General features: G+C 46.7%; 7 protein-coding genes across 7 annotated transcripts; 4 read left to right on the top strand and 3 right to left on the bottom strand.

Moving 5' to 3' along the window:
* Window positions 1-1,313: 1,313 nt before the first annotated feature.
* EDB93DRAFT_1106371 (uncharacterized protein) lies at window positions 1,314-3,401 on the top strand (the record flags this gene model as incomplete). Its single annotated transcript, XM_041447607.1, has 8 exons — window positions 1,314-1,609; window positions 1,691-1,785; window positions 1,865-1,896; window positions 2,031-2,171; window positions 2,230-2,633; window positions 2,693-2,915; window positions 2,978-3,039; window positions 3,254-3,401. The coding sequence occupies 8 exons, from the start codon at window positions 1,314-1,316 to the stop codon at window positions 3,399-3,401; spliced, it is 1,401 nt and encodes a 466-aa protein (XP_041304633.1).
* Window positions 3,402-5,568: 2,167 nt separating this feature from the next.
* On the top strand, window positions 5,569-6,382 carry EDB93DRAFT_1165458 (uncharacterized protein). The gene is made up of 2 exons (XM_041450170.1): window positions 5,569-5,884; window positions 5,934-6,382. The coding sequence occupies exons 1-2, from the start codon at window positions 5,750-5,752 to the stop codon at window positions 6,051-6,053; spliced, it is 255 nt and encodes an 84-aa protein (XP_041304634.1). The 5' UTR covers window positions 5,569-5,749; the 3' UTR covers window positions 6,054-6,382.
* Window positions 6,383-7,856: 1,474 nt separating this feature from the next.
* Window positions 7,857-8,666, top strand: EDB93DRAFT_1165462 (uncharacterized protein). The gene is made up of 2 exons (XM_041450171.1): window positions 7,857-8,161; window positions 8,220-8,666. Exons 1-2 carry the CDS (start codon window positions 8,038-8,040, stop codon window positions 8,336-8,338), a joined length of 243 nt encoding a protein of 80 aa, XP_041304635.1. The 5' UTR covers window positions 7,857-8,037; the 3' UTR covers window positions 8,339-8,666.
* An 801-nt stretch (window positions 8,667-9,467) lies between these two features.
* Window positions 9,468-11,941, bottom strand: EDB93DRAFT_1339085 (uncharacterized protein). The gene is made up of 3 exons (XM_041455413.1): window positions 11,600-11,941; window positions 10,453-11,515; window positions 9,468-10,402 (listed from the first exon to the last, which is right to left on the bottom strand). The coding sequence occupies exons 1-3, from the start codon at window positions 11,697-11,699 to the stop codon at window positions 9,706-9,708; spliced, it is 1,860 nt and encodes a 619-aa protein (XP_041304636.1). The 5' UTR covers window positions 11,700-11,941; the 3' UTR covers window positions 9,468-9,705.
* A 33-nt stretch (window positions 11,942-11,974) lies between these two features.
* On the bottom strand, window positions 11,975-13,472 carry EDB93DRAFT_1165468 (uncharacterized protein). Its single transcript, XM_041450172.1, has 4 exons — window positions 13,142-13,472; window positions 12,989-13,083; window positions 12,674-12,938; window positions 11,975-12,618 (listed from the first exon to the last, which is right to left on the bottom strand). The coding sequence occupies exons 1-4, from the start codon at window positions 13,397-13,399 to the stop codon at window positions 12,316-12,318; spliced, it is 921 nt and encodes a 306-aa protein (XP_041304637.1). The 5' UTR covers window positions 13,400-13,472; the 3' UTR covers window positions 11,975-12,315.
* Window positions 13,473-14,057: 585 nt separating this feature from the next.
* On the bottom strand, window positions 14,058-16,116 carry EDB93DRAFT_1242107 (uncharacterized protein; the record flags this gene model as incomplete). The annotated part of the gene is made up of 3 exons (XM_041451970.1): window positions 14,058-15,256; window positions 15,315-15,601; window positions 15,650-16,116. The coding sequence occupies 3 exons, from the start codon at window positions 16,114-16,116 to the stop codon at window positions 14,058-14,060; spliced, it is 1,953 nt and encodes a 650-aa protein (XP_041304638.1).
* A 2,778-nt stretch (window positions 16,117-18,894) lies between these two features.
* On the top strand, window positions 18,895-20,272 carry EDB93DRAFT_723008 (uncharacterized protein). Its single transcript, XM_041457225.1, has 3 exons — window positions 18,895-19,200; window positions 19,257-19,429; window positions 19,483-20,272. Exons 1-3 carry the CDS (start codon window positions 19,117-19,119, stop codon window positions 20,105-20,107), a joined length of 882 nt encoding a protein of 293 aa, XP_041304639.1. The 5' UTR covers window positions 18,895-19,116; the 3' UTR covers window positions 20,108-20,272.
* The last annotated feature ends 693 nt before the right edge of the window (window positions 20,273-20,965 follow it).

Consider the following 20,965-nt stretch of genomic DNA (forward strand, 5'->3'; position numbering starts at 1 on the left):
TGCGAGGATGACGAGGATGACAAGGGTGAGGTCGGGGTAAGGGTATGATGCGAGGGCTGATACGAGGAGGATTAGGAGAAAAATGGTAGGGGCCCAAGCGTCTAGATGTTCTTGTAACATTTTTTGCTCTCATGTTCGGCTGTCTAAACTGAGCTTCGAGGTCATTATATTTGTTCGAGTGAGCAGAGGAGCACAGTGAAAATTTGAACCCACTCAAAAATAGCCCGTGTGCCATAGGCTAGCTATTAATAACACTTAATTATATGTTTTGGTCCTACCACGCCCCACAACATACCATTCTTGCCATTGCAAGTTTATATCTTAGCTGAATGGATCTTGGTGAAGGACCATGGTACTCTACAAGTCATTGTGCTTAGCTATCTCATTACAAAATCTGCACAACTAGTTGCTGTTGGTCGATCATCGGTTCAACCTTTTTCAAGGATCTGGTTACTGACTTTACTAAAACTTAGGGGGACTTGGGTATTCGAACACTAGGTAAGTCCAGAATGATATTTCCCACGAGGCAGCACTACCGTAGTGCATATCACACTCACAGTTATCTTTCTACTAGCATTCTACCTAGCTAGCAGGTCTCGCTCAGTCACAATGTCTTAAGATTGTGTTATGGTCCGACCATCCTTGCACATCCTCACAGGTGCTTCATTCACCGATCAAAGAGTTTTGGTTCAAACATATGTAAGTGCTCACTGTGATACATATCATACTGATTCATACACACATAGGTATCTTAATATTACCATTTCATTGAGGCAGCAGGTCTCTCTTGGACACGCCATGTGTTATGGTCTGACCATCCTTGCGTGTGCTTGACAAATCAAAGACTCATTGTTTTGGTCCAAACAAATGTGAGTGCTTCGTATTATGTGTTCTTCCCTTTGACTTTCACTATCCATCATTATGGTACGCCCAACTATTCATAAAACTCATCAAGATAGAGTACAGGCTGCGAGAGACAAGCGTAAACGACACTATCTAAAGTAAGCAATACACCAACAGTGTCTTTGAGTCAATTAATCGAAAAATTCCAGGTGTTGAGAGGCTATACTAGCAAAGTGGCATCAGTTGCGCCAAGAAAAAAAAAATTGTCTGGTCAATGATCCTTCGGATGATGAAGATGAGCCAATGTCGTATGGCTTTGACTTACACGACTCAATGTAACTGACATTACCAACAGTGAAACTTTACACGACTGCATTGCCACAGTCAAGCATGCCAAGGACGACTTTATGGCTTATGTCAAAGCTCCGTGAAGATTCTTTGACCTTCTTGTGGACAAGTACTCCAAGACTATGCCTGACCCCGAGTTATATCCTACTGGGCAAGGAGACAAATCTGTCTTCAAACACGCTATTGAAAATTTCGAAAATTTTATCGACAGAGCGAACAGTGGACTGGACGGTATCCTCCAGATGTGTGGTATTTGTGAGGAGTGGCGTGCTGCAGATGCCATCTGCAAGTTCATGAGGGAAATGGTAGGGATGGTGGAAGACATTTTGTTGCATCTGGCGGATGGCGGAGATGGTGAACTGGTGATTGCCTTCATGGAGGGTGAATTGTGGTACCAGGAGTACAAGTTCCCCGTCTAGTGTACCTAGTACTATGTACTTCTATCTATGTCCGAATTCTATCTATGTCCGTGGGACTATTGATTTGTGACAACAAACAGTGTGAAACATGCCTATATGCAAATCTTTCTGCAAAGATATCATGTACTGTCTCTATTGGTCTGGTCATGGTGCAATGGGACAACTATTTCTGGGAGTACGCACCGCATCTGTGGCTGAAGCAATCAGTATGCATCTGACTGATCTATTTCGTTTTGTGTCTGACTTTTATCTAGGGCATCCCACGCGACGCATCAAATCAGAAAAAGTGAGTGTAGATTACTTTAATGTTAGTGCGCTAATGAGTAGTTATTTAAGATGGCACCACATAGTTGGCTCTCAGAGGAGCAGCAGACCTTTGTGCTCACATACCATGAGAGCTTTCTTGAGTGCAAATAAAAGGGGAACTACAACAATTTCTTGCCCCCGTTTTTCGAGAAGTGGGAGGAAAATTGGCCAATCACTCTGGAAGACTCATCAGAGCCCCTAGATGAGAACGCGAGACTCAAGCAGATAGCTAAGGCAAGAGATGCCCTTCAGACAGTAATATTTGTATCCTAATCAGTGTATTCAAATATCGGCTAATCACATATGAACCTAGTGTTTGATGGTCAAACTATGCAATGACTTTGGTAATTTGAAGATAGGCCGCTGGGCAAACGCCGCTGGGAATACCATCATCAGCAAACTGATCGGCGACATCACCATCAAGTCAGGCAAGAAGAAATTGTGCTCCCTCAATGCAACCGAGGTTTACACCAAGAAATATCACGTGTCACGTGTCCAGCCTGCTGTGAAGGAGGAACTCAACACCATGAAGAACACACTTGATGCACCTGAACCCAAAACGCAAGTGATTAGGGTTGTTTGCAAACAACTAGCATCCTCCTGGGAGAATGAAAGTGCGGAGGTGAAGGAGGAAGTCATAAAATTGGCCCAAGAGATGAAGGAAAAAAGGGAGAAAGAGAAAGAAGTGGTTCATGACAAGGAGCTGCCAAAGGAGTTGTGAGTGATGCTGACTATCTCACTTCATCATCACTGATGGCAGGCAGGGTTATATGCAGACTTACAGAAATCCTGTCGACATTTTTCAGCAAGTTGCATGATTCGACAGGGTGGACCTTCAGTGTCTTACTTGCTGGTCCTGACCCTACAAATACAGGCAAACTCAATGTCAGTAGCTGCATATTGGGACCACCATTACTGGAAATCAATTCAATCAAGCATATCCGAAATTCGAGGAGACTATCATGGTGCCTTACTTTGAGTTCGCATCTCGAGCATTTCGTGAGTTGTCTAATGCTTGGTGTCTCTGTTTGAAGCTGATCAACATGTAGCCGATGCTGCAGTATTATTATCAAAGGGAACCACCACACCTGACCAGAATAATACATCACTGCCAGACACACAGGTGTGTGCTACTGTCTCTTCCGCATCCACTTCTACACCCAATACATCACTCACTACTGTCTCTTCCACATCCACTTTCACATCCGATACATTGCTCCTGCTGTCAGAATCATCCCCGTTGCACTCAGAACTGTCGGGTACACTTTTGGGACAGCCTACTTACGACTTCTTCCAATTTGCTCCCCCTGATCTTCAAGATGACAACATTGATTTAGATTTCAATCATACAATCCTACCGATGCCCCCCAACTACAAGCCACCATCTCCATTACCTTCATCTTCTCCATCTTCACCCACTTCCTCTCGAATGGATTGGTTTCCTTCTTCAGGATTCCCTCCTCTAACTTCTACCTTGAGAACTAGTCATGATATCTCATCCCGTGATGTGGCAGACTTTAATTTTTCTGGTCCCTCCAGACATGACTCTGACAACACCTTTGCCCTCACAACTTTGCCGACATCTCCTCCTCGTCTTTGCCACTTATTGTCCGCTCTCATAAACACTGCACATGTCAATTCTCACACATTTGCTTCATACAACAATGCCTCTGCTTCCATGGCAACTCCTGCTCCTGCGCACACACCAACTCCAGCAGAAATCCCTACTTCTGTGCAACCATCTACAATTGTGCCTGAACCTCCCACCATGGAACCTATTATGGCCACTCTTTTTCCACCCACTGTCACAACCCAATAACAAATTAACGCTGGGCAGAGACTAGGACTCAAACAAAGGTTATCGGACAAGAGAAGACAATGAGCAAGTACGTCTTGGATTGCTACAGTTGTAGATACAAGAGGTTTGAACTAAGGAACTATCGACCAAGACATGCTACCTATATACAACTATTGAGACGGAGATTGAAACTGAGTTACAACTACTAGCCAATCATAAAAAGAGAAAGGGAATTGTACCATAGAACATCGTAGAATATTAAAGAAGCATCACATGACCGTATCTTATCTTATTGTATCTAATCTAATCTATTCACAATCAAAGAACTCGTCTTCTTCATCAGTCACATCGAAGACATGTGTTGTGGGCGCTAAAGGTATTTCGGGAATGATAGACACTTTCAAGGTAGGGTTAGGGTTGGATTTAGACGCTGTGTATTGGCGCTTAGGAAGGTTCAGGAAAGAATAATGGTTTGTTAAAGGTACTCGTGACACCCACCACAGTTGGCGGGGTGTTACCAGTGACAACAAAGGCTTCCAAATGCAAGTCCATGAAGAGCAACACACATCTCAAGACAGTCTCTGCAAAGTGTCAGAAGAGGGAGGGTGCAGTGGTCCCATCCACTGAGAGCTCACAGCCCATTGAGGGAGGCCGAGGTAAATGACAGCGCTTCCAGTCATCCCGGGCGGCTGCTGCCAATGTGATTGGTACAACTTAGGTAAAATCTTTCATGTTCATTCATAGCTACTTTCATAGCTACTCTTGTTAGCATACCATAATTGGCTTCCTAGTGTACTACATGTATGTGTTGCTTGAGTCCGTCATGTAATGCCTCATTCTGTGTGAATGAAAACCATGTCATGTTTGCTACTTGTAATGCTACCACCATACTAAGGACTGAAACACCCAAGCTCACAGCCAAGCAGTATTGACTTTTGACTTGGCGGACTTGGCCAAATTTCTCAAGGTTGGACTTAGTCAAATTTCAGCAGTGTTTGAGCTCGACTGATACATTACTGACCTGGATCCTTAGTTGAATTTCTGCAGTGTTTGACTGATACATTACTGACTCAGATCTCTGTACTCAGATCTTGGGTCCAGTTTCATGGACTTGGCCTTTGAAATTTCTCAAGGTTGGACTCAGTCGAATTTCTGCAGTGTTTGACTGATACATTACTGTGCCGCTGGGAGGGCAGGATACTTGCTCACGAAATTCGAACATGTCAAGGACTTGATAAGCGCTAATATGACAATATTTTCAGTAAAGAAATAGGTAACTATGGTGTGTGAAACACTAAACTAACAGACGACTAAGATAATGGGAGTGGTGGGTCACTGTGGGTGGGATTCAGAGAATTTGAACGAACAAGTAGGTGTATCTGGCGGGCTGCATGACCCGGCACCAGTATAACTGAAAATAGGTGCTGACGAATAAAGGAAGCATAGGAAGATAGGATAAAAATAGATTTGAGCAAATATAGCCAGAAGTGAAGGAAGCAAGGCACATGCTTGACTAAGCTTGATGGAAGCCAAGAACCTGGACCGGCAGGCTGCTAGGTAGGATCCTCCACTGATACATCACTGCTATACCTGCTAGTAATTCTCGGTAGTACAACGATTCATGTATCACCCTCACACTGATATTACTAGTTTTATAATGTATCATTCTCACAGTATAGCCTGAATGGTGGCAAGTGTTGAGCCGCTTGAGCGGTGAAATGGAGGTCCTGAATCGGCAGATTCCGACGGCAGACGATTGGTAATTCTTACAGTACACTGCGGCAGAAATCACTCAACGCAATATAGGATCCCAGGTCATGATACAATGGTCTTAATCGATTGAACACGCTGTTGCACGTTCTACCGAAAATTCTTCTATCTGATAGCAGCAACAATTCTGCCAAACCAATCAGGATCGCGCCCATGAGCATAGTACATAGGATATAAATGCTGGTCGTCATCCTATACAGTTCCCCCATCCTCGGATATATCATTCGAGACTCCTTCCAGAATATTCCATATTACCTTGCAAGAAATGCGTTTCTCCTTCCTCGCCGTTATTTTTGCTTTGACAGCATCCATGTATGTCAGTGCCGCATGTGCCCATCCGGGACAATATTGCGTCCGTAGTTCAGATTGCTGTCATAACCATCCTTGTGTTCCTGACAATGTGAGTATGAAAAGGTCGCTGTGCATCCAGGATTCAACCATATGACTCACCTACATGCCTTAGTTTGGGGTTACGCTCTGCGTGTAGTATATTCCAAATAGCCCGAGGCCCCGAGCGGCACGTCGTAACAGTGGGTCGTGTTCTGCTTTCGCTTTGGTATCATGTTTGACGGTGCAATACCTAGTTCGGAGCCAATATTAGTACAGTTGTTTGGTACTACTCGAGCAATATGAATGTTTGAATTTATCTGAAAACGATTGACCGTGCATGACTAGTAAGCTTGGTTTCACGAGGCTGTTGAAACGAGTGATCATTGCTGTCGATGATCAATATTGGGAAGATGGAACTGACATTTCCTTATGATTTTGAATTTGATTCTGCATGTTCGTGTAACGTTCGCCTCAAAGGTCGGTTCATGTTGTGCAATCGAAGGGTGGCTCATGTCCGGTCCAGGACGCCCCGCCTGCCCCTCCGCCAGACCCAACCACGCATGAGAAATTAAAACCCACCACCGGATCCCTATCAGATATATGTCCGAAGTTGTGGTAGCCGAAAGTAGTCCAGACTGATCACGAGTCTAATAGGACCCCAAAAATCCTCATCAACGGCGCGCTCAAAATGCTACAAGGCGTTCCCTGTCCAAGTGGATCCTCCTCCAACAATCCCAAAACCAACCTCATTCCAACAAAAGAAGGTCGACCCTGTCTATATCTTTTAGCATCAGTTCTTTGAACTGGTTACTGACCAAGTGCTCCGCAGAAACATGTCAGTAGCCTGGGACATGAAATTAGACATGCATCTTCCACAGTGAAGTCCCAAATGTCAAAATTGTCCTTATGAATCACAGACAAGCAGTCCGTTATGCCATGGTAAAGTTCAAGCTCGATTCGAAGCGAGACCTCTCCAAAAGGGGGTCATCCATACATCAAGTAAGCTTTATGTACGCGGATGTAAATATTGACGATTCGACGAACATGAGAGAGGGGACTGGTCAAGCAGAATATATATAAGTGATGTTCCAGCGGGTCGCGCGTGAAACCCTTTGGCAGGAAGTTGAAGAAAAGTGGTAGAGTGATGAGGAAAAGTAGAATGAGTGAATGTACGCAGTGTTGTTATTACGTAACCCGGGTTATAACTGAATAGGTTATCCTCCCTTGCCTAATGATTCCCTCCATCAGGAAAACCATCCCGTCTTAACTTAGTGTTAGTTTGACCTAAGCTTGCTAGGATAGCAAAAATTTGCTCGAGTTTGACCTAGGCTTTCTAGTTTGCATATAGCTAGCGCAACGTCACAAGAATGTGTCTATCCAAGTATGAATTAACAAAGAAAGATTTGCACTCATCAAGGACATGTCCAGTCACAAGGAGCAATATGACCGAAACACGGAATTAAATGAGCACTATGATGTATATTGGTAATAGGTATGATATTAGCCCATTCGTGATGACGCGTGAGACTTCGACCTTGGTAGTTCCCTGATGAAAATGATTCCATAGCCAGGACTTCTCCCTACCCATCAGAGCAGCTTGGAGAGGCAATACGGTCCCAGGAGAACGGCACAAAGAGAATCAGACAGATCAATAATAATGATTAAATATCTGGCGACCCCCAATTAACCCTACTAACCCTCCCAAAATCGCGAATCCATTTAACTAACTGGGTTAAGTTAAGTTAAGTTATAACTCTTTTAACAGGTTAGTAACAACATTGAATGTACGAATGGTATGGTGGAGACAGAGTAACGAGAGATGTATAAAGTCGTTGACAGATTCCAGACTGATGGGCAACTTTGCGAATTTGAATGGTGACAAGTGTTGAGCCGCTTGAGCGGTGAAATGGAGGTCCTGAATCGGCAGATTCCGACGGCAGACGATTGGTAATTCTTACAGTACACTGCGGCAGAAATCACTCAACGCAATATAGGATCCCAGGTCATGATACAATGGTCTTAATCGATTGAACACGCTGTTGCACGTTCTACCGAAAATTCTTCTATCTGATAGCAGTAACAATTCTGCCAAATCGATCAGGACCGCGCCCATGAGCATAGTACATAGGATATAAATGCTGGTCGTCATCCTATACAGTTCCCCCATCCTCAGAGATATCATCCCAGACTCTTTCCAGAATATCCCATATTACCTTGCAAGAAATGAATTTCTCCTTCCTCGCCGTTATTTTTGCTTTGACAGCATCCATGTATGTCAGTGCATGTGCCAATCCGGGACAATATTGCGCCCATAGTTCAGATTGCTGTCATGGCCATACTTGTAATCCTGACAGAGTGAGTATGAAAAGGTCGCTGTGCATCCAGGATTCAACCATATGACTCACCTGCATGCCTTAGAATGGGGTTACGACCTGCGCGTAGTATATTCCAAATAGCCCGAGGCCCCGAGCGGCACGTCGTAACAGTGGGTCGTGTTCTGCTTTCGCTTTGGTATCATGTTTGACGGTGCAATACCTAGTTCGGAGTCAATATTAGTAAAGTTGTTTGGTACTACTCGGGCAACATGAATGTTTGAATTTATCTGAAAACGATTGACCGTGCATGACTAGTAAGCTTGATTTCACGAGGCTGTTGAAACGAGTGATCATTGCTGTCGATGATCAATATTGGGAATGGAACTGACATTTCCTTATGATTTTGAATTTGATTCTGCATGTTTGTATAACGTTCGCCTCAAAGGTCGGTTGATGCTGTGCAATCGAAGGGGGGCTCATGTCCGGTCCAGGACGCCCCCGCCTGCCCTTCCGCCAGACCCGACCACACATGAGAAACTAAAACACACCACCGGAAACGCACATCCCTATCAGATATAACAAGTGAAACAAGGGTAGAGACCTACTATAACCAGGCGTTCCCCGTCCAAGCCGATCCTCCTCCAACAATCCCAAAACCAACCAGTCTCACCTCAAATTCCAATAAAATCAATCAGTATGCCAGGAAGGCGTAGGAGCACAAGCGTGGGTGCAAGCCCATCACCCACATCAGTGCCACGCACCACCTCACCTACATACGGCCTGAACACGCGTCGAACACCTATCGCGCAAGAAGCAATAGAAGCACTTTCAAACCGAGTACGGGGAGGCCAAATTCCCTACCAATGTTTCGGTAAATTGAAAGCGTCTCGGAGTACGATAACTAACAACTCACAAAACTTGCGCTGTGTGTGGAAGGTCGACCCCGTCTATATCTTTTAGCACCAGTTCTTTGAACTGGTCACTGACCAAGTGCTCCGCAGAAACATGTCAGCAGCCTGTGACATGAATTAGACATACATCTTACACAATGAGTGTCATTGAAGTTCCAAATATCAAAATCGTCCTTGTGAATCACAGACAAGCAGTCCGTTATGGTAAAGCCTGCGAAGTTCAAGCTCTTCGGAAGCGAGACCTCTCTAAAAGGGGTCCATGACCCCCATGCATCAGTACATTAAATCAGTGTGACGTCGGATGCATGCGCATGTAAATATCGGCGATCCGACGGACATGAGGGAGGGGGCTGGTCAAGCAGAATAGTTGTCAGAAGGGATGTTCTAGCAAGCCGCGCATGTGAAACCCATTGGCAGGGAGTTGAAGAAGAGTTAACTTTGACTTTGTAATTATCATGGTAGATACTACGTATAAACGATGTTCTACATAACCTATTATAACATAAGTCACTGCTTGAGATACAAACTCGTGAATAGACCAAGAACGCTATCGCTGGGTCACCATGATGCATAAAGACTAACCCCCCGTGACCTCAACATACACAACTATAAAAGAACACACATCTCGATAAAACAATTAAACATGGACGACAGTGCTCACTGCCCTATTCGACTTCCAATAAGTCCTCCCCGAAATCCTCCATCTTGATGATGCGGAACCTATCCTTCCATGGCGTGCCCTCCCCAAACTCCTTCTTCCACGCACGGCTGAGGCCCTCCTCCCATGCATATAGTTCCACGCGCCACCCCTTCTTCAGTGCAATTCGCACAGGACCAAGGAAGCCTTGGTCGCTGAACTGCCCGACATTCCCATCGCCCGTTGCTAGCACTATTGTCGCACCTGGGCGCGGCACGTCCGCATCCGCGATCGCCTGATGCAGCTTCAGCTGCAACAACTCATCAACTCCCTGCTCTCGGTAGCGGACGCGTCCATTACGTCCGCCGCTCCCAGACGCAGCCAAGCTTGTGCTTCCGTTGCCGCCTATGCCTTTATCGGAGTCTGAAGACGCTCGCGCATGTCCCTTGCGCCACGATTCTGCATTGGTGTTGGCACTTGGTGGACGACGGTACTGCCCGTTCCCACTATCTGGCACACGCGCAAAAATGCAAACTTCGTACCCGAGTTGTTCGGCTGTGTCTGTTGGTTGATACAGTGGGGAGGAAGTCGCTAGGCAACGCCGCGTGATGGGGCGTCCGCGTTCAAGGAGGAGCGCGAGGGCTGCATGGGAGAGGCGTCGCTTCCTACCCGAGTGAGAGGCATGACGGCGAGTATAGGTTAAAAACCCGATAAGGATATTCGAGCTGAAATGTCACATTAGCATCTATTGGATTCAAATGAGAAAAATTCTTACTGGTCGATGAAAACATGAATTAAGGAATCTCTAGGTCGCGGTGCTGGACCCCTAGGATCCGAGAAGTCGGAATCGGCACCGCTAAAATCCTGCGTGAGTAACGCCGTGATGCGGTCGTAGTCCTCCGGGAACTTGAGTCGTAGTTTATGGGCAAGGCAGCGTAACTTGAGAATTTGGGGATTGGTGGGTATCTGTGATAGATGCAATGATGGGGTAGAACGACTGTGGCGCAGCCTATCTAATGACAACTTGTGTGCAGGCGTCGAAGGAATAGTGACAGCGCCATTGTCGCCAGACGACGACTCTTCTGTCTCAGGTTCGGGCTCTGGGTTTGAGGAAACAGCTATAATCTCGCTCGTCCCAGATACACCCAGAACTGTGCTAGTTCCTGTGGTGTGGCTCGTACTCTCTTGTTCCACATTTTCTCGATCTCGCTGCAGGAGTTGGATCACCCTCGGCTTCTTCCTTCTCCGCTTTCGTGTACGACGAGGTTCTGCCTCGTTTCTCCAAGCGCCATCGCTCGTGGAGCTATCTTTGCCTGTGCCACGATCGCGAGCAGCAATTCTGGCACGCTCTGCAGCAAGGAAGGAAAATGCGCCGCCGAGGTCACCAAGAGTGGGTTGGTCCCCCAAGTCAATATCGCCATCGGAAAGTGAAGGATCGTGACTCAGATCCGCATCCGAAGTATGAGACTGTGATCGACTAGGTGTCGTGAACGTGAACGTGAGTGGTTCAAGCTCGCCTTCCGTCTCCTCCCCGGAGTCATCAAAGTTACTGTTATTGTCAAGATTCGGAAGGGGCGGGCTTGCGGTCATGCTGGTCAACGTCGAGCGCGTGTGTGAAGAGCTCGAGGATGCGAGATAAGACGCTAGCATGCTCTGGTTCCATACCGTAGAACCTTCTATGAACTCCGAGTCCGTCGGAAGTGAAGAGAGCGGGGCAGCGTCGGTAGAGGGTGTATCAAACTCTGTGTAGATATGGGCACCTCCCCGAGGAGGCACGAGTGGCTGAAGGTGGTTGAGAGCCCTAAAAACAGTGGTGAAAGCCCCGAGGTCGGGTGACTCTAACGCCCACAAATCAAAATTCATTTCGTCAGATTGCACTTCACCAAAATAGAATAGAGAAGATCGAGATGGTGGTGACTCACCATCTGAAGTAGCGTCACTAGCGGCTGAATAGTTTGAGAAAGGACTGATCGGAGTCGGTGAGGTATTTGTCGTTTCCGAGCTGGAGAGGATCGTGGACATGAAATACGGTTATTAAATGAAAATTGATACAAATTGTGATGCAGTAGATGACCAAGGCTGTATGTCGTTGACTCGAAAGTATATCGTCAAACGGTGAGAGTGAGAGTGATAGAAGATAGAAATAAAAAAAATAAAGGTGATTTATATAGAAAAACAGTGTGGAAGAGAGCTATGGGGTGGCTCAAGGAAACGTGCTGGCAGCGTGCATTTCAGACTCGGGTGGCGGTAGTGGTTATGTCAAGAAGACCACTTAATGACTTGGACTAACTAAGGTGTGATTTTAGATCCACGTGATCAATCGCGTTCATATTCAAAAGAAAAGATTCTAATCAATTCATAGTAATGAGATTCGCTGGTACATCCTGTAATTTAAAGGTCGTGATAGGTGGGGTAGATAGTACATACAAAAGATGCAAGTGTGATATAAATAATGATAATTTCCAGTCCCACCTGTAATTGTAATGCTGAAAGATCAGAACGAAGATTTCAGTATACGTTGTATTCGATTATAGACGAGGGCTTTGCCATCGAATACAGTGCATGTTCAGGGTACTCACAGCGGCCTTCAAAAAATCCCAAACCCTATTTACCTCCAATTCCACCGGTAATCCATTGTTCACATCGGTTCTGGAGATGGGCTAGGACTGAAACTGAAATCCGGCATTGTGAACGTGCTTCGTGTGCGTGGCGGCAGAGAGTAGCTGCGGTTTGATGGAGACAGCGGAGAGATCGGCGGGGATGGACGAAGGTTGGAAGGAGTCCGGGGTGGGCACGGAGAGCTGAGAGGGCTGACCACATATGGAGATGATGGTCGCAGAGAGATGGGGGATGAGTTGGTCGAAGGTGATTGCCGTGAACTCCCCTGAGTATTGGGAGTTTTTGGACTCGGGAGGCGAGAGCGCACCCCAGGGCATGAGACCTGCATGCTCAAAAAATGTTAGGTGATTGAGATACAGCGAGGCTGGAATTCCTACCTCTGGCTCCACAAATCGAATGGAGGGATAAGGCGCAGCGGCGCCTCTGCGAGTAGCTTTTCCGTCGTCGCGAGCGCGACGTGCCTTGGGCTTGTAGCCATGTTCTGACTTGCGGTGTCGCGTCAGGCTGCCTGGGTCAGTTGTGGAAAACGGACATTCAGGACACTTCTTCCAGCGTTCACCAGTGTGGGTCCTGATGTGGGTCTGGAGGTTAGACCATTGTAGGGTCTTGTAATCGCAGCCATCGTATAGACACGCGTGCATACTGGTGAAGATAGTCAACAGGTCAGAAACTGTCTATAGAGGGTCACCTACAGTTCATCCTTGTTCTCAGCGTGCGTACGCATATGTCTAGGAAGATCGGCCTTGCGGCTAATGACCCTTTGGCAGACAGAGCATTGGGCAGTCAGCTGTAGAGAAAGTGCCATGAGTACGAGACACATGAAGTGTGGTAGGCTGCAAGTGTACCGTGTTACGTCTGGCAGCAGGCATTTTGTGATAGTTTCTGAGATAAGAGTAACGGCTGTGAATGATCTGCGAGGTAGATTTAGATTGCTGGAATGAATCAATGGTGTGCGTGTCGTGATAACTCCACCCATTTTTTTCCCTTCTTTTGAACCACCGGGTGTGATGTGGACTTCGAGTGCGATTGTTTTTTCTGCATCGCGTGTTTCTGCCTTTAGAGGCAAAAAAATGTGAAGCAATCGTATGCGATGGTCTGAGCATAAGGGACGAGCCACTCGGCTAGCGGGGAAGGCAAAAGAGTGGGAGGAGGCTCGATTGCGTCTCAACACTTTTTATTATTTTTTCCTTGTAAGGTAACTTCTATTTTCCTGCTCGATCTGGGGATGAGTGGCTCAGTACTCAGGCGTGATGAATGGGGAAAATATTAGGGGGCCGGGGTCCATGGGCCCTGCCTAACGGCGAACTCTTGAGCGCTCCACCTTACAAAGGCACGTCCAAAAAAAATTGATGCCGCTACCGAATTTAATTCCAGTATCATTCCCTAGATAGCTTTCGCCATCACCGGGGGTAAACCAAGCTTTCGAGGACTCGGAGGACGATAAAACCAACAAGACCAGTTTAGTGCAGCAACATCGCTTACGCTATCCAGGCAGGCGTTATCATCGAGTCTTTATGTACCTTCGGTCACCTTGTTTCCGCCATCCTCGCCAACATAGCCAGTGGATCATATGCAGTACAGGTGCTATCATTCGAATGAGCCGTATATCAAAACCTGCCTTAGCCTCTGACGTGTGACCAAGGACCAAGCAAAGTGGTTGTGCAGACGAAACATGTCTATGGGCATGTGGTCATGACCTCGGAGAACTTGCCTACATTTTGAAAGAAAATCAAGAGATAGAGCGTAAAACATTGACATACGTCAGTAAGTAAATCCCTCCCTTCTCACCTTCCCAACTACACCCTGGGTAACCTCTCGCTCGAATATTTCTGGGCCGCAAACATACACACATTCAGCTTCAAAGTCAGAGATAAACGAGGAAGTGACCCGTCCAGAATGACGATGAAGCGATACAGAAGAGGGCAAGGAGTTCTCGAACTGTTCAGTGGATGAGAAGACATGAACGACTAGTCTGACTTCATGGGAAGCGGCTTCGATGGCATTGGAAAGAAGAGCGAGCATCACATCTGGCTCGCGCGTAGACAAAATGAGCGTTATTTCATACTCGGCGGCGGAGGATGAGGAAATGCTGGAGAGCATAGCGAGGAAAGGTGTTATTCCAACGCCGCCGGCTATCCAAAGAAGCTTCCTTGGAGCAATTTCTCGGACAGACATTTGTTCTTCCTCGCGTGTAACCGCGATGTTGGCACCCTCGCGAGGGTCTGTGGCCTCGAGCACGAAGTCCCCTACTATTCCAACCAGCCTAACGTCTAGTCCAAGCGGACGTGAGTCCTCGAGCAACTCTGGGCGGACTGCTAAGAGTTTGTTGGCGATGTTGAATAGTGCCCCAGTAACAGTACCGCCAGGCTTCAGGCGCATTGTCAAGGATAACGTTGTGCCTATCCCGTCTGCAGCCGAAGCCCATGAGCTGCACCATGAAATAGTCCACGTCCTTATACGATCGTCATTCACTGAATTTGGGTTCTCAGGTGCCATGTGCCTGTATGTCGATGCACCGAGGAAAGAGGTGAAATCAAAGATGGCGGCTTGGCCAGGGATGATAGTAAGCTTGTGAGGACATTCAAATGTGAATGTGGCGAGATCGGAAGAATGAAGCGCAATACGGGAAAGCGTCGCATGTATGGTGTCTTCGGTGCTGAAGTACGTGGAAGAAGCTTGTTCTTCTTTGAGCAGCTTCACAGGAGGGGCATACTGACTCCTCTGCGGCCCAGTCCCTTCACGCTGACGGACAGGCAATGCGTCCTCGATAAAAATATAACCTGTTATTTCAATCGCAGTGAGAGCATTCTGCGAAGGCATAATTGCTTGAGCTGGAGCGCCAATAAAGTTATGTGCAGTTCCGGTAACGTATAAGAGTGATCCGTTGGTGAATGACGGGAATGTCAAAGAAGCAAGAGCTGTGGCTTCTATATTTCCGAGGGATGTCATCAATCGATTACCTGGGTGTTGATAGGGGATTCGTGATCGATTTAAGTATACGAGCACAACAGTGCTTACCTGAATAATCTGGCAAGATGAGAGTACGCCCATCGTTGCGTACACGAACAAACCCAGGTCTCCCACCGCGATGATTCATGCCGAGGTGAGATGGAAACCTCGGTGCGTCTTTTTCAGAGGCCGAGTATGATGAGCCTAGGAACACTGTGTCGGATGAATGGATGAATGAGATGAGATCCGGAGAAAGGCGGCCAGTTAGGGGGATATTAAGTTCTTGATAGGTGACTCGAGGTTTCGTGTGTGGAAATGGAACAAGGTCGCGGATTGTGATGTATTTCGGGCAATTTCTGCAGACATTCAGCATATGCCGTCTCAAGCAAGAGTTTTGTACGCACCCAATAGCTTCGTTAACAGACGTGCAGATATCTAATAAACCCCCTTGCTTTTCAATAGCCTTGACCGACCCTGCGAACTTATTCCTGCGCCTGGTTGAAAACTCAACACCAATACCAGCGATTAGCATCTTCCTCTGAGATGCATCTGTAGAATCAGCATGATAGTCCGCATTCGCCTTGAGCGGATCGCCGTCCCAGACCTTCGCCCGCATAGACAATTGATCATACGTCTCGCTAGAAGCCCACCCAATCTCTCCATTTGGACCTGCGAGTATTGAAGACCAAGGACGACCCCTAGAATCAAGAGTGGTAACAGGAATAAATGGGAGACGTGTGGAGTAGAAATTCCGGTGCTGCTCAGGAAGTTCTCCTTCGATTTGAGTCCAAGACTGAGATACAGCTCCATGGAATCCGAGTTTCTGCTGAATGTCACGTTCACCCTTATGCCAACCATTGAGAGAACTCATTATGAGATGCCAGAGAATGGAGATGCAGTACGAATGGTTATTAGAAAGCGAGAATGCGCCCGGGCCGTTTATGAGTCATGTGACATTTAGTGCCAGTGAACTTTGGACGGAGAAGATTTGCAAACAGTCTTGTCTGTACAAGCTCAGAGAGCGGAGAGAGCGAGACAACTATGACTGAGATGGTGCATTAATTGCAGGCAAGGTCAGAATTATGCAAAATGGGTAGAGCGGAATCAAACATAAATTATTGATGGTACGGGATTGAATATTGAAATTTGACGGTGCTGCAATGTCGAACGTGCGGGAAACAACTTAACAAGAAGTGAGGAAAGCGGAGATTGAACGTTTGAACGTTAACCTTGAGGCCCTCAGGCATCAGAACCGCAGCCACTGCATTGGGTACTAAGTGACGCCTACACTGTCAACTGTGCACCTCACTGCAGCTGTGGTATAGGTGTGAAAAAGGCGCACATATGTCACATCTGTCCTCCTTTCTCACTCAAAAATGGTTGGGTGAAGCACGGACCCCGAGACGACTTCGAACAACTGCAACATGACGTTCGGCCATGTGAATTTACCACGCAGAAGATACAAAAAAAAATCACCTGTTTATATATCCGTTTTTTCTTGTGAGTGACTGTTGACAACACCATGAAGCAAATACTGTGGCCGGCGGTGCCGCGGCGGTTGTTGAAACCACACTACTCTGGTGTTGGTAGATGCCGAACACCTTGATGAGACTACCTCGGGTATTTGGTAGCCTGGGGCTAGCTCATCGACAATTCTTTTCTTCGTCGTCACAGAACGTTCGCTCGAACTTCTGGTCCCCCATCCTGATCTCTCACTCACCGCTCAGTCATTTGATCCTGCAGTGACCCTGCGCAGCGACGAAGCTAAGAAGTTGATGCTCATTCTAGGCGCATACACAGAAAGACAGATCCATGAGCTAGGCTTCGAAGCTAACGTTAGACGAACAGATTCAAGATTGTAAGGAAATATCAGCGCAGTTCGTTCCATTTTTACAGTCTCCCGATATTGATCATCAACAGCGGCAATAATCGCTTGTTTCGACAGCCTCTCGAACTCGAGCCCAGTGGATGACGAGCAAGATCAGGCATGGTCGATCACTTTTGGATAAGTTCAACATCAACATTGCCCGAGCAGTACGAAATTCTATCCAAAAAATATCAACCATGATACCAAATCGAAAGGAGCAACATGACTACCTGTCGCAACGTGTCGCTCGGGCTGCTAGCTCGATTTGGATCATATGATATATGCAGGTCGTGACTCCGTTCTAAGGCACGCAGGTGAGTCATGTGCTTAGATCCTGGATGAACAGCGACCTGTTCATACTCGCTCTGTCAGGATTACAAACATAGCCTGAACAGCTGCACGTCTGTTGCAAACTTCCCTTCATTTGCTACATGCACTGACAGACATAGAAGGAATAACAGGCAAGGGAGAAATGCATCTTGCGAGGTACTAATATGGAATCTTCTGGAAGGAATCTCGAATGATCTCTCTGAGTATGGAGGAACACTATAGGACGATAACCGGCTTTTATATCCTCCGTATACTGGTGGGTATAATTCTAATCGTTTTGGCAGAACTGTCATTGCTATCAGATGGCAGAAATTTTGGCAGAACCTACAAGAGCTGTCCAATTGATTACAGCTATTGTAATCATACGTTGTGTTGTGATAAGAGTATAGATCATCCTGTGAATTACTGATTTCTCGCACTGCGCAGTACTACATCCCTTGCAATTCGAAAATCTAAATTTCTCCAAGTATCGATTTGCGTGCTGCTAGTAAAGGACGATGTCATTCTCTTTGATTTAAATTAAGTCGACACCTACGGGCGGCGCGAATTGTAGATGGGAACGTGCCACGGTGGCCAGGTGTGTATGTGTGCGCTGAGTCGCAAATTGCAATGTCATTTTTAGTAGCAGGCACCCAAGGAACCTTGCAATTGCAGGTACGGCTTCAATTCCTTGAAGTTGTACCTGCCGGATCATCATTCCCACGAACAGTCGAAGTGTTCTACATATTCTTATTTTGACTGCGCTTTTCGAACATCAGGATGGAGCCGAACTGTCGTGTGAGTGTGAATTGGGAGGCCCACAATATTAATGATGGGACCAATTGCATTACTCGGGCTCCGGTTGTTACTAGTAAGTAGAGCAGAATTACTGATCAGTGTCTAGGGACCCCTTCCCACATGTTCTCACTGACCTTCTCCACACAACTAGTACATCCAAACGTGATCTGCAGGGATGGAGTCGACATGTCAACACGTGGTGGATCTCATTGAGATTCGGGAATGTATGTTATTCAATCATCATATCATAGACAGAAGGAGCCACACGACGATGTTTTTTTTCTACATGATGTTCAGATTGATTTACTTCACAACCCTCATAACAGTCTGACCGTGTTGTCCATGACTTCACTATACTGTATCTCAACCCATATTCGTCCTGGAACACGAGACTGCTAACTCGAATCCATCTGGGATTTGGGCGCGAGCGATCACGTATCATTTCGAGGCAGTTGCTCTAATTCAGTGCACGTCACCCATGGAACCATTACATGATACTCCGGGAAGCTGGACCTACAACTGCAGTGCATCCTAGAAGATCCTAGGGTCACATGTTCAGCCTGTGTCTGATGTGCGTTATCTCTTGATTGAAAAAGGTCACCTTTGTAGGCGTCGTACGCACTGGATTTGGATCAGAAGCTGTGTTGTCGTCGAGTCATTCTCAATGAAGACTTGGCTACCCACAGCTTCCTATCTCACCTGATCGACTGATGCTTCTAAATGCTAGGATTGCGCGACTGTGCTTGTACTTGTGATTGAACGTGTTATTCTTGAGCAATCAGAGGGACTCTTTTAGTCTCGAAGTGCCGAACCCGTACACATAAATTAGGCGATATCTGACAGCCTTTCCAGATTGCAACCCACAGCTTACCACCAATCGTCTGAGCCCATACTATCATGGAGACCGATTCTCAGCACGGCGTTTCGCATGTTCAGCATCACCCAGAGTTTTATCTTCCAGACGGCAACATCACCTTTCTCGTACGCTACGATGTCCTGAACGTATCTCGCGAGCGCTAACCGCCACTTGTACACAGGTTGAAAATACCTTCTTTCGCGTTCACAGGTCCTTCTTCGAGCGCGAATCTCAGGTTTTCGTCCAGGAACTTGCACAAGTTCCCCAGGATGGAATATCTGATGACAGCGCGTTTCGGGTCGAAGACGTAACTAGTGATCACTTCGCGACACTCCTCTGGGTCTGGTACAGCCCGTAAGCCCTCACTTAGTTCTCCTACCGACATTGTCCTTGACTTCGGGCTACAGGAAGTACAGACTGGACAGGAAGTCATCAGACAACTGGCTCGTCATACTCGAGCTCTCTACGAGGTGGCAATTTCCTGAGATGAAGAAGCTGGCTATTGATCAGCTCCAGAATCTCAAGATGGACCCCGTAGAAAAGATCGCCATTTATAACAAGTATGAGATCGATAGATCGCTGCTTTTGCCTGAATACAAGCACCTTTGCACGCGGGAGGGTCAGATGTCGATCGAGGAGGGTGAGAAGGTCGGGTTACTCACTGTCCTCGCTATACATCAGGCTCGCGAGCGTGCAATGCAGAGTGCAACGGCAAACGAGTGTCGTAGCCCGACTCCTGCTGATGTCAATGACGAGGAACTGGAACAGATATTGAGAAATATCTTCAATCTCAACCCAGATTCTACTACCAGATCACGACGCGGCGCAGATATTCAGGCACTCTCGGGAGACACTAACTTCCAAGGTGCTCAGGCGCAGGGACAATCAAACGCACCTCCTATCATTGGCACTCCGCGGCCCGATGCAAGCAGAACTACGAATGGGACGTCCGGGCTAGGTTCGGTAAGTCAGGTCTTCCACCACAAGATGTGTTATTTAGCTCTTTCAACAGTCCTCTCAAAACGTCAATAGGGGTAGAGATACTACAGGAATGGTGTGTCGCATGTGACTCACTCAGTACAACTGACACTCAAGGAATATAGGATAGAACCAGATAATTGATCAATCGGAGGGCGATCTGAGTCGCTCAAGTGAACGTTCGACTTGTGTGACCGAGGTTGGAGTGACACATGTGTTGTCAGTCCGTGGTTTGATTTCAACATTCATCGAGTCTGTGATAGCATTGGTGCTTGTCTATATTGTCATTTATGTCCTATGAACTTCATAAAATTTTGATTCTAGCAATGGCGGTCTGTTCGTCCTGTGGACACAGAACATGCACAATTCTGCTGATCCTCGAATCTAGACTGTAAGCGCATCCAGTGAGCATAAGAGCATTTCCCACGAGTAAAAACCGACACATTCGATAGAACCCCGGCAGATGATGTAAGTACTATGTATGTCATATGTCCATGTCAATCCCAAAGTTGGCAACCAAACAGAGTCAGTGATTGAGTGTATTACATATATAGCTGATGTAAGTACTTGGAGACTCATCTTTGCTGTGACAGCGCTTTGCAGCCTTGGGTTGGTGGCAGAATCCTGCCATCCTGCCAGTGGGGATTGCTGGCAGTAGGTCAGGGGTGGTCGGCAGAAATACAATAACATGGACCCCTGGTATTTGTTCCTACTAACAAACAATAAAATTTTGACGTATGTTAGAACATATCTCTTGGCGTGCACTTGGCAATTACCATCAAAGCCCGTCCAAAAATTGTGCTTGACAACTTTGCTACCAAAAACAACTTGAATCATCACTTTCCATATGTAACTAGTGCTTGGCAACTTGGGGCTTGCGACAGCAACCACTTCGAACATTTGATCGACCAA

Source organism: Suillus bovinus (assembly GCF_016758785.1).
Source record: "Suillus bovinus strain UH-Sbo-P2 chromosome Unknown EDB93scaffold_58, whole genome shotgun sequence".
Taxonomy (NCBI): domain Eukaryota; kingdom Fungi; phylum Basidiomycota; class Agaricomycetes; order Boletales; family Suillaceae; genus Suillus; species Suillus bovinus.